We start from the raw sequence: 12,596 nt of genomic DNA, 5'->3' as shown, positions 1-12,596 counted from the left end.
TAACCAACGAGAATGCTTGCAAATCAAAATACCAACTCAGTAACACCTAAAAATTTACCCAAAAAAAATCATCAATAGAACAACTTCGGGGGAAGAGGAAGAGGTCGTAACACAGGAAGAGGCCAATCAAATTTCAGTCATGGGGTAGGTTGTGGACAACCTGATTCTGGAAACTAGCCATTCATTCAATGTCAAGTATGTAATCGACCTAGTCATTTTGCACTCGATTTCTCTACAAAAGAATGAACTACAATTATCAAGGAAAACACCCCCCTCAAAATCTTGTTGCCGTGGTTGCCCAACAAAACTCACAATATCTTAATACTCAGATCTATCCTTCAAATGCTTGGCTTGCAGATTCAGGGTGCAATGCTCTTGTTACTGCAAATTTTGGAAATCTCTACATAGCAAATGGATACAGTGGCGAAGATAGCATCTCTGTTGCCAGTGGTCAGTCACTTCCCATTACTCACACATGATCAGGTAAACTCCCCTACACCCTAAACTCCTCATTTTCACTACAAAATTTCATGTATGTCCTGACCATCTCCACAAATCTACTATCCGTTCACCAACTATGCAAAGATAACAATTGCTTAATCATTTTCAATACTAATAAATTTACCATTCAGGACAAAACTACTGGCAACCTTTTATTCCAAGGCCCTAGTGTGAATGGACTTTATCCAATCACTCCATATGTGTTCGATCAAAGAAATTCACCAACACTGCCAATACTGCGATACAATCATCTTCTAAGATACGGGTAAACATTAGTCACCTATTATCCACCCTCTAAGTAAAAGTTCACCAACATTACTATTCATTAGGCATTAGTTTTCGCATAACTTGAATGTAAAGCGCAATTGATATAGGTAAGCATTAAATCAAAACAGAATCAACAGACGCTGAAAGTTCTTTCAAACAAGTCAACACTGGCTTCAAGATCTCTACTCAAAACTTCAACCAACTTCTTTTATTAAACCATAATAATTTCTCAAATCTTCCAAATTTCTTTTCAAATGAAAATTCCAAATCAAATATTTTAAATCTCATTTTCAAAATTAGCCAAAATATCTAAATCTTAAATCTCATTCTCAAATTCAGTTTAATCTTTAAAACCAAAATATAACTTATGGATTCAAGATAATTAAATAAATTACCTAAAAATATAATCTTGAGATGTTATCAATTGTGTAGTTAATGAACACCAAGATTACCAATTGTATATAAACTTTGTTTTCTCCTTTGAATCTTAACATCAAAGCCTTCTGTTTCTTCTTCAATAGTTAGATCTCTACAAAAACAACAAATAGCATTGAAGCATATCAATCACTTAAGCACAAAACTAACCAAATATTGAAGTCTTTAACACACTTTTTGAGTGCTTGATCTTCCTAGAATTTATTGAGTCAACAACAATTTTTACTATTCTCTCCCTTTGTGTTATCTATAATGCATGCTGAAGCTTTGGCTATTTGCTCTAGTTTTTGAGTATTAAAGAGCTCTCTTTTCCTTTTCAAGGGCATTTAACAGTGTGACGCCCATAATCTAGCCTATTTTGCTGTTTCAAATTCAACTTCTTGTTTGTGGACATCTGATCTCTCCTAATGGTTCCTGTTATCCCATATTGTGGGGTGGAGATGGTTGCTTCTTTGGAATGAAATCTTGATAAAGATGGTTGTTTCTTTGGAATGAAATCTTCATCTTTTCGTTACCCTTAAAACCCAAAGATGGAAAACAAATAAAATAAGAGGAAATAGAATAAGAGATTATTACATTTCTTCCAAACAATTGCAAGAGTGAATGGAATATTTTGAATGATATCCGATACCTTTATTTGCTAGAAATATCAATGTAATTTTTATTGGTTATAATTTTAATTCACTGAGACCACTTAGTTTCCTTAATACCTATGTTGTAAGATAAGATAGATTATTTATGAAGATTGATCCATAAAATTAGTTGAGTTGTGAGTAAATTAGCCTGACATATATAAAACATTAAAATAGTATAATCTCTATTCCTTTTTCATTGCTTTGGGTTGAAGAAAGTTGAAGAAATGATTCTAAATAATTTATTTTGTTTGAAACAAACAAAGATTTGAAATAAATGTATTTATAATTCCATGTTTGGATGACAGTTGAAAAAGAAGAGAAAATTAAAAATTTACTAATATAGGTTTTTATCCATGAATGCGTTAATTAAAAATTAGAAAATAATGAGATCAAATAATGTACGTGTAAAATCAAACCAAAGTTTTTAAATAAAAAATAAAATTTAGAATCAAGAATTTTAAAATAATTTGAAATCGGTTATAAATTGAAAATCCTCCAAATCTTTAAGATTCCAAACTAAGCATTAGTCTCCTTTTGTAAGGTTGGATTGATTGGATGAGAGTTTCAGATTCATTCGATGAAATAAATTAATTACTTTTTTGAACTTTAAAATAAATAAATTATTTTTTTTGAGCTTTAAAATAAATTAATTACTTGGTACATATAGTTCTTTTTTCTTCTTAATAAAGTAATCCACCAAATAAAAGAAACATTTTAAAAAGTTGTGATCCACATACCAAAATTTATTGGATATTACAAATAAACAATAGAAAATATAGAATTATTTTGATAAGGAAATAAAAACTCCCATAGCTACATACATTGTTTCATATGATATAATTCCTTTTCGGAATGAAACTAATATATAATATATATATGTAATGATAATCAATGGAAACAAAGAATAATATTAAAAAACAAAATATGAACAACTTATGAAATCGAATTTAATTGCAAACTTGATAGTCACAAAACTCACTTAAAGAAATCTAAGAAAATAAATATTGAAGACTTGAGGGATGCTCTAATTGGACAAGCAAAGCTGAAGTTGAACGACATATACAATCCAGCTTGGGGGAGCATTCAATTACGAGAAGCCTTCCCCTCACGTGTTTGACATTTAGGACTACACCCACTTGTAGAAAATATGAGAAGAATTTTGATCTATATAATACAACCTTATTTTTCATCAAATTCCCTTTTTTACATTTACATTTTCAATATCTCTAACCAGACTTCAAAATACCCTAAATCTTCGGGAAAAATTATAAGATGTTTACCATTAACAACCCCTTAAATAAAAAAAATTTATATCATCCCATATTTAACCATTAGACAACAATATAGAATTGTTACATTCAACTCGGTCAAATGATACTTTACTGCTAGGCACCCAATTTTCTTTATACCGTATCAAACCTACAAAAGTTTCAAACTCGAACATATCTTATTGTTATGAGAAAAATTATATACATTACAAATATGGAGTAAAATTAAAAATGCATGAGTTAGTTGACATTTTGAACCAAGATTCACATCTTCCACCTATAGCCACGTGATCTTGAAAGGTAGATGGAGAAGGAAGTGAAGAAGTAAATCAACTCACTTAGGAAGCTAAACTCTATGGTTTCAATATGTCCCAAAAGTAAATCAACTCATGGTAAGATAAATTTCGCCAAATTTCTTCGAGGCACCATGAAGTGTGCTTACGCTACGAAACATGTTGCAGATTGAAATTGGCCAGCTGATACAACTTCATAGCTTGGCCTTACTATTAACCTGATTAGATAGATGGAGAGTTTAGGAAGTAAAGAAGATGACATAAGTTACCAGGTGCAAGTGGAGTTGAAATCAGCCCCGACCGTTGCTTTGCTTTGGGAACCTTGGAGAATCGCATACTACATGTTGACAGTCATTATTCAAATCAAATATAACAATGAACTTCAAATAAATTTTGACGCCTTTTCTCAATGAAAATGTCCATTGCATCAAGTTTCATATAACCTACAATCTTGACAATGTTAGAGAAGAACAAAGAGGAAGGTTCCCAGCTGATTGAGGAAAAGAACCCCATCAAGCATGAATTTCGGTGAGCTGCATTCTTGCAGTCAATCCCTGGACATAGAATTATATTAGTAATGAAACATCAATTAAACAGAATTTCTTTTGACAGAAGAAAATTACAACAGGAAAAACTGGCACATTACAAGGAGGGATTTGGTACAATCTAAGGCTCAGAATGTACAGAATCAGCAAACTTATGCTCCGAAGTATTGGATCAAATCATCGTCAACCAAAAAGTCATCGAATGAGCTTGCACCATCGATTCCAAGATGGAACGGACTGTTAAATGCCCCATAATCTAATGATAGACTGTTGATTGGTGATCCAAATTGTGGATCAACAGGCCTATCTTGTTCGGCATTGAACGTTTCTTTTACATAGTTGAATTCTCCTCCTATCGTCTCATTGTTTCTATGTTGTGTTGGAATATGTACTCCTCCTTCCTCCAATCTCATTTGTGGCTCATTTACAAATTGAGAATGCTGCACATCAAAATTGGATCTATACTCCACAGACGGGTTATAAATATTGTAAGCATTTTCGTGTCGCATCTCAGAATTCTGCATAACAGGATACAACAAAGGCCTTCCATCAACAAACATGCTCTGAGTGGAAATTATATTGATATTATCGGACGATGGTGCAGAGAACATGTTGAACAACTGGGGAGCCGGTACTTCTGACTGGACATCCAAGTCTTTCTCCAGTGGCCTCAAAGCTGTGGCAATATCCTGTTGTTGTTGGTTTCCTGGAATTTCAAATCTATCTAGCGGTACATTAGAATGGTTAATATCGAGCTGAGTATTTCTTGGTTCGACACTTGGTTCTTCTGCGTTCTGAGAGGGAGCCAGTGTTCGGTTGGCAGGCTTTATCCTGCCACCACGATGCCTTTTTCTCTGTTTTTCACCTTGCTCCTTTTCTTCAGCAGGTTGAGAATTATTGCGTAGATTACTGGATGGCTCCACCTCCACCGATCGAGTCCTCTTATCCTCTTTAGAAGAAACTGACCCGACACCATCATCAGCAAGATCAACATCATAGTCACTTTCACTACTTGCTGCAGCTTGTTTTTCTCCACGACCACCTACTGGTGTCTCCGTTATTCCAGAAGCTCCATTATCACTACTTGGTTGTCGGATTAGAGATTCCTCTCGGCTTAAAACTCCCAACCAAATTGCACTCTCTTTTGCTGTCATTTTGTCTTGTAAGCACTTTGACTGCCGTACATGTCTCCTTATCTTTGCAATGTCGGGTGACATATGCTTTATTACAGCTGTTAAGACACCTACTTTCCACATCTTCTTCAAATCATGTGGCTTCTTATAAGGAGGACTATTGCCCGGGGATAGCCCAAGTTTTACCCACCAATCTTCATTCCCAGAGGGCCACCAGGGTGGAGGAACCCCTTTTTCTAAAGGATACTTCCGCTGAGGGGGATCACAATGTTGCATCAAAGAAGACAAAAGAGACCCAAGTGTTGCATCCTGAAGGTCTTGAAGAACGCTCTGGGAATTACCATTTCCATTTCCATCTGCCTCTCCTTTGGCAAGACATTCTGCTTCATACTTGGCTATAGCAGCCGGTCCATTCTTGTCAAATTTAACTTTTTCCTTCCACCAAGCTCGAATGTTATCAGAAGCACCACTAACTGGTTTCCCCTTTTCAGGTATAATGCCATATACGAATCCCCGAGCTTTGCATACTTCCATCAGTTTCAACATATATTTAAGAATCCCATCTTGAGCTCTAGACATCTTCTTCCTTCGAGCCTGGTCAGACGTCTGCTTTGGTTTCTGCTTCTCCGCAGCTTGTTGTGCAGCAATCTTTTCTCTTTCCTTAATCCTTTTAAGCTTGATCCTATCCTTCCACATACGCCTCTCCAAATCCTCTGCATCGATTTCTTCATCACTAACATCTTTCTCTGCAATATTGTCACACCTTATATCATCAACTTCCATATCCGAACAGTCTCCCAAAGCATCATCAACCATCATAATATTCTCCATTTAAGATGATAATATCTGTTTGCCTTCTAGTAAAAGATAACAAAGAGAGAACACAAGGAATTCAGAATTTTATTGTTTCTATAACTTATATTGATTCAGTAGGCACTCTCCTCAACGAAATTAAACTCCACCCAGTTTTCATTCAATTCGAATCAACAAAACTTCAATCTCTATCCACTCTTCTCAATTTCCTCAAAGCCAAACAAGAAGAAATCAATTTGGCAAAGTCAAATATCCATCAATCAGAAACTTATCCAGGCAACCACTAGAACTATTACAAAGAGGGGGAAAAGATCCCCAAACATGAAACTTTCAAAACCCAAAAATCAGCAGATTAAGAATTCAATCAAATTACAGCTAAATCAACGAAACCCAAATAAAAAAAATCCATCAAGTTCTCCAAATATCGAGGAGAGAAACAGAAAAACTAACCAAATTAACTCAAAGGGGAGGTGGGAAAGTTCAAAATCTTACCAAATATCGACTTGAATCGCCAACTTATGAACGAATAGACATAAAAATCGTAACCCCAGAAAGCAAAAATGGATTAATCAAACAAGGGGAGGGGAGGGGAGCGGAGCGGAGCGGAGCGGTGAAAAGGTCTTTGAATTTTTGAAAGAAGGCGACAAATAGGCGATGATGCAAAGGAGGAAGAACAAAAATGAAAAAGGGTTTTACAAATTACAAGAAAAAAGAAAAGAAAAATGAATTGTAATGAAACGAATGAAAAAGAGAGATGCTGATGCTGTTGCTGGGCGTGGGCAGCCAGATGTGTGATGAACGATCAAGAGCCTCACCCTTTAAGTTGCCAACTCCTAATTTTTTTCGTCCTCAAGACTTTAAAACCCAAATTCTCAATTTTTAATTTTATGTAAAAGGCAAATCAAAATCAATTCAAAATTTAACCTAAATTTGGTAGATTATTTAATTTCATTGGTTGGATGTTAAATTTGGACAAATTTTTTACTTTTTAGTCTTTCAGTCCATTGGTCACCTAATTTGCTTCTGTGATTAAAAAAAAAAAAAAGAAAAGAAAAGGGAATAAATTTTAATTTGGGGGAATAAATTTTTGTATCAATCCTTTTATATTGACACAAGTTTTGCAATTTTAATCCATTGATAATTTTAATAAAGAAATTGTCATCTTCATAGATTCATTGGTTTCCATATAATAAAAGTTCGACCACCGCATAAATTTACTTTTGAATAATGTTGCTAAAATATTTTATAAATTTCACCACAAAAATTAGCTTTAATATATATTTTAATTTAAAATTTAACCAACTACATATCTTATATACATTTTATAATTTATTAAACAAACATCAACAAATCCTTTTTTTTTTTTTTCAAAACGTTATGGAGCAAAAACTTGATAAATTACCAAAAATAAGATTATTTTTAGAGTTACAGAGATTTTTGGGTGAGTTTTTAAAAATATGATTTTAGGACAAATAAGCATGTGAAAAGCATGTATTGCCTTTAAGGTAAAAAAACCCTAAAATTAACAATTATGCAATTCTTCTCCTTCTCCATCTCCCTCGTTGTGTGTAGTTGCTCAATGAGGAAATAAGCAAAATTTAATGGAGGCCATGATTTCATACGACGACGCATAAATCATCGGACGGAATTGGCGACTTCGACACATGCGACAATGGCATTGATGATGAAAAAGTTATGAGATAACCAATATATCTTTTAGTTAATTCTAAAGTAATTGACTGATGTATTAACTAGATGGACAATAGAAGTAAATAATACAGAAAACTTTGGTAACCTAGTTCGGTAAATAGCAGCTACGTCCACATCTGGGGAATTGCGCACAACTCAGATGAGTAATATTATTAAGATTCACAGTAGTTAATATATATCAATATAGTAAGTGATATTCGACTTAAGCATATGACTATATTAAAACACTTAATGACTTAAGAGTTTAGCCTCCCCCTGAACGTATGAGTGAATCTTCTTGAAAATTTTTTCATACTCCCCCTGAATTGAAGATGATCTCTTGATCATTACTTCTTCTTTCATATTACTCATCATTTAGTTCATCACAGATCAACACGTTGAGACGATAGTTAATTGCACTACCTTCTTCCGCTCATAGCTATGCAATGATAGTTTCGACTAGCATCACCGAATACTTTCTTCGTTCATCAGCCGTACCAGCACTCATCCGTTTCGTAGTGTATAAATATTTACTTCTTTAAGAATAATCTAAAAAAGATATCGATAAAGAATTCCTGAAATAAAGGAAGATCTTTTATCATTTTAAAATTAAATAATTCATTAAATAAAAGACAATCTCATTAAATCTGTTTGACAAAATTCCAATAAACTCCCCCTTTAGTCAAAATGAGGAGATTTCTTTTCAAGTTCAAATCAATACTTCTCAGAGACTTCTCATAGTTCAATAGTCAGCAAGCAGTCATAACTAACCATATAATTAGCACAAGAGATAAGCACAATGATCAACAAATTAACCATAAACTTCTGAAGGTCATCATTTCATTTCTCTAATTTGTAACCAAAAGGACAACAACAAAAAGCCAACAATAAACATCATACGATTATGTAACCTCGTATGAGCCCCTTACAGTCTTTAAAGAAAAAAATATAACAAGAAACAACTTCTAAATATTTTCAACAAAACAACAAACTTCAAAACAATATCAAAACTTCACAGAAACAGCAGCATAAACAACTTCAGAATATCAACCTGCTACAACTACTCCTGCTTCTGCCCCTTAACTGCACAACTTCTCCCCCTTTGAACAGAAAAGAAATACTACTTTTGATTTGGAGCACCAGTTCTAGAGGAGGGAATAAGAGTCTTCAGGTGCTAAACAAAGTGAATCAATCTCCAATCTTCTATCAGTTAGTAGATTAATAGATGTAGAAAGAGCTCGAGACTTAGTTGTAAGTGTATTAATTATCCTAGAGGCTAAGTCTCGATGAAAAAAGAATCCTTCAGCATTCTCATCTACATCATCAGTGTCAAACATACGGAGGGTTCCTAGAGGGTCTCATATCATGTTTTATGTCATGAACATGACTTCCTTGATAGCCTGTAGTTTAAAGACAATATCTTAGGATCAGGACCAGGAGCATCATTCAGAGTCAGGATCTCAACATTCAGATGAACCAGCATGCTTGAAAAGAATTGAGGCAGAGTGATAGGAATTTTTACTCCAAATGTTCCCACATGTCTCAAAAGTTGATTTTAGATAAAGAGTCCAACATCCACTGTATCATCATTGCATATTTGATAAAGAAAAGTACCTAAAGCAATAGAAACACTGGAAGCATGTGAAGAGGGGAACCAGTTGGCAATGTCAATTTTGTGAAGAATGACATATTTGATACTAAGTGAGACAGTTGGTATTGTCACACCCCGTTCTAAGTTTTTTCCTCTAACCTAACCTAGATTGTGGTGTGAATCTACTCTTTAAAACATTATTCCTTTACAAACGTAAGATTGATAAAACGCTTTTCCAAAAATTCTATAAAAATTTTGGCAGCACCTTCCCTAAAATATGGGTTAGCCAAACCTGTAAAGGGGAGAAATTTTTGCACTTCTATATATGTATATGCAACTTCAGAATCCATAACACATAAGTGTGTCTCACCACACACTCATCCAACTAGTCGAGGGTTTAAATCAGAGTTTATGTTCAACTACAAACTAGTTACAAAAGAAAAACAATCTAATAAGAGACCTCTCAAAACTCAAATTCTCATCGTGACTCTCACTTCTTATAATCACCCAATAATACAATACTACACATAAATATATACATACAACAAGAATGAGAAATTACAATCAATGACAAGGAAGCACAACCAATGCTTGGTTCTTAACCGCTACCTAGGGGGAAGAAAACATTGAAAACGTGAGCTAAAACTCAGTGAGTGACAAGTTTCTTACAGATAATGCTCGTAAAACATACTTAAAGAGAAAAACTGTAAATATGAATTAGAAATAAAATATTTGTGAAAAACGTCATGAACTCATAGCCATTAGTCCACCAACAAACCTGTAATCAATACAACCATGACAAGGCATCTAAAGATACGACCAAAGATAGCTTGCACATGATAAAGAATCATGCTGCCAAAACTAGCACATGCATCTTTAGTACCCACCATGATAGCAACCGTCAACCAATCCAAACCAACCATGATAGCATACTAAGTATACGGCTCGGGAGTAGCTCACACGTGCTCCATATCTACAAGGAAACATGCAGCCAAACAAAGCTCACACATACTTACCACCTACCACAGTAACTACATACCACTCCTATGTGCATATAGAGCCACCCAACCATGGGTTAAGCTAAGCCCGAAGCCATATCTCAATCCTTTATCCATGTCCTCACTTAGGCTCAGGTTCTCAGATCTCCGGTCACAACCTCTTTCTGTCCTGGAACCCCTTGATGACCATAGGTGGCACTACGGAAACACATTCATGTAGCCTTTAGGGAAATCACCAACATTATTTCATAAACATCACATGTTTAAAGTTTAAAACCAAACATGGTTAGAAACACATTTCAAATCATTTTTGATTCTTAGCAATCGATACACTTTTAGAACTCATTCAAATCTAGTTATAAATCAATGAAAATTTTAGAATTCAGTTGTCATCTAAAACTTGCTTAGTAAGGTTGGTTTCAACCACAGTTTCGAAATACAAGAGTTCCTGAAATACCAAAATTCATATTTGAAAAACACTTTTAACATATAGATCATAAAACAACCATACAAGTAATCGTCATAATCACAGCGTACTATAATAACATATATAAATTTATAACGAAAATATTTAAAAATAAACCACTCACTATCAATGACTTGTTCTCCTGGGATTATACGCTTTTCCCACCTTAATTTGGCATGAAGCAAAGATTAAGGTCTATCAGTTAGCTTCACAAAGCCATACGACACAACAATCTTCAAGTCACTTCATAAGACCAACTCAAACTATTTCATGTCTCTAAAGTCCCTAAATTCTCGATTTTCCTTAGATTAGACTAGACTTTTCACCTACAAATCCTTAGACTTGAAGTCTAATTACTTAACAGAATGAGCGTTCAACTTGGTTCAAGCTTAATGGATCTTTTATGTAGATACATCAAGCTTAATGGACCGTTTATGTGGATTTATATCCATTATATCAACAAGGGACCAACAACCTTAAGTACTTCTAAGATTTAGATTGAACTATCCCCCAAATGGTTTAGTTTAGGCTATTTAGACCCGTAAATTTCAACTTAAATTCCTACGTCACAAGCACCCAAACTTAAGTCGTAGTTTAAAAACCATCTACTCTTATAATCAATATCCATATCTTAGGGGTTTAGATCCATTAACAATCTCAATATCAAACAAACAAATAAATAACTTAGGAACTTACCCAAACTCATTTAAAACAACCGTCACCATGTTGATCAATGCTTCCAAGTTCTCTAAATCTTCATTTCCTCATATAAAACAATATGAGTAAAATCAAGTCTGCGCTAGGACTAAATGGGTATTTAAGAATTTTGAGAGAACCCAATAAATTTATCTACAACCTTAACAAAAGCTTGTCAAAATCACCTTGATAATACGTTAACGCCTTTCTAAATTTGAATATAGGATCTCAAACCATTATGTGTTCGAAACTTATATACACAACACCCAACCAAAACTTTAAAGTTAGAAGAAAGTCCATTTTCAACCTTTAACATTCAACTATAGGACCAAATTATCATAAGTAATTCAATTTTAACGCTTAAGCTTAATGGGCATTCAAGAATCCTAAGAAAACTCAACAACGATACTCCAAAACTCACCAAGTACTTAACAAAGTACCCTTAACTTCAATGGATAGCATGCTAACTACCTTTTAAAATCAAGATCAAGCATCTAAAATCATGGATTACTCAATATTATCACTAAAAATAAAGGGGTATTCAAGACTCGCTCCATAAAGTTTAGAATCTTACCCAAGATGTGTGAAAACACCCAATTCTGAGCTTCCCAAAGGCTGGACAGTAGCTAAAATCTCCTAAGATTCCAAATCTAACAACAAAAAGTAATGGTATTGCTAAACTCAAGTCTAAACTTAATGGGTAATCGAAAACTTCATGAAATCCACTAAAACTAAGAAAATTTTACCCCAAATCTTAGATCCAATGAGAGACAGATAGAATAAAATGAAACTCACGGTAAAGTAACTTACTAAAGAACGACGAGAAATGGTTGGCGTCGTCGACAATCTCTTGGAAATCTGATGACACCCTAAACGACGACGAACTTTGACGAGTGGGGGAGACGTGGCAACAGCGACACCACCAATCAAAACTGCAGACGCAACCAACAACTGAAGAGTCGAACATTCTTGTCGAACGCGGTGGAGATGATGCACGGAGACCTGGCGATGGTGTGTGTCATCATTGGAGTTGTGCCGACGTGCGAGAGAAATGGTGGTGTGAGTGGGAGGTTGGCGCTGAGAAGAAGAAGGAGAAGAAAAAGAAAATAAAAGGAAAGGATTTTTTTTTTGGAAGAATAGAGAAGGAGAAGAAGAGAGATATTTTCTCTTTCTTTTTTTTTTATAAAGAAAATGTGAAATGATCTTTATGCCCTTAACTCAATACCAACTTTAATTTTGGTCTTTCTTTAGCTCTTCCATCACTTA

General features: G+C 34.4%; 1 protein-coding gene across 4 annotated transcripts; it reads right to left on the bottom strand.

Moving 5' to 3' along the window:
* Positions 1 to 3,780: 3,780 nt before the first annotated feature.
* Positions 3,781 to 6,775, bottom strand: LOC103492044 (ETHYLENE INSENSITIVE 3-like 3 protein). Of its 4 annotated transcripts, XR_007818038.1 has the most exons (3): positions 6,383 to 6,733; positions 4,046 to 5,934; positions 3,781 to 3,953 (listed from the first exon to the last, which is right to left on the bottom strand). XR_007818038.1 is itself a non-coding variant. In XM_008452225.3 (2 exons), exon 2 carries the CDS (start codon positions 5,906 to 5,908, stop codon positions 4,097 to 4,099), a length of 1,812 nt encoding a protein of 603 aa, XP_008450447.2. In that variant the 5' UTR covers positions 5,909 to 5,934; positions 6,383 to 6,775; the 3' UTR covers positions 3,781 to 4,096. The 4 variants fall into 4 exon arrangements, 3 of the variants coding, with proteins under 3 accessions (XP_008450447.2, XP_050936730.1, XP_008450448.2); XM_008452225.3 differs by having other exon boundaries at positions 3,781 to 5,934; positions 6,383 to 6,775; XM_051080773.1 differs by having other exon boundaries at positions 3,781 to 5,931.
* Positions 6,776 to 12,596: the final 5,821 nt, after the last annotated feature.

The sequence above is a fragment of the Cucumis melo genome, chromosome 2 (assembly GCF_025177605.1).
Source record: "Cucumis melo cultivar AY chromosome 2, USDA_Cmelo_AY_1.0, whole genome shotgun sequence".
Classification (NCBI taxonomy): Eukaryota; Viridiplantae; Streptophyta; class Magnoliopsida; order Cucurbitales; family Cucurbitaceae; genus Cucumis; species Cucumis melo.
The sequence above is the reverse complement of the archived record's forward strand: the minus strand, read 5'-3'. Positions and strand labels throughout refer to the sequence as shown.

Coding starts and splice junctions, on each gene's coding strand:
- LOC103492044 (XM_008452225.3), bottom strand. CDS start 5,908: ATGGAGAATATTATGATGGTTGATGATGCTTTGGGAGACTGTTCGGAT.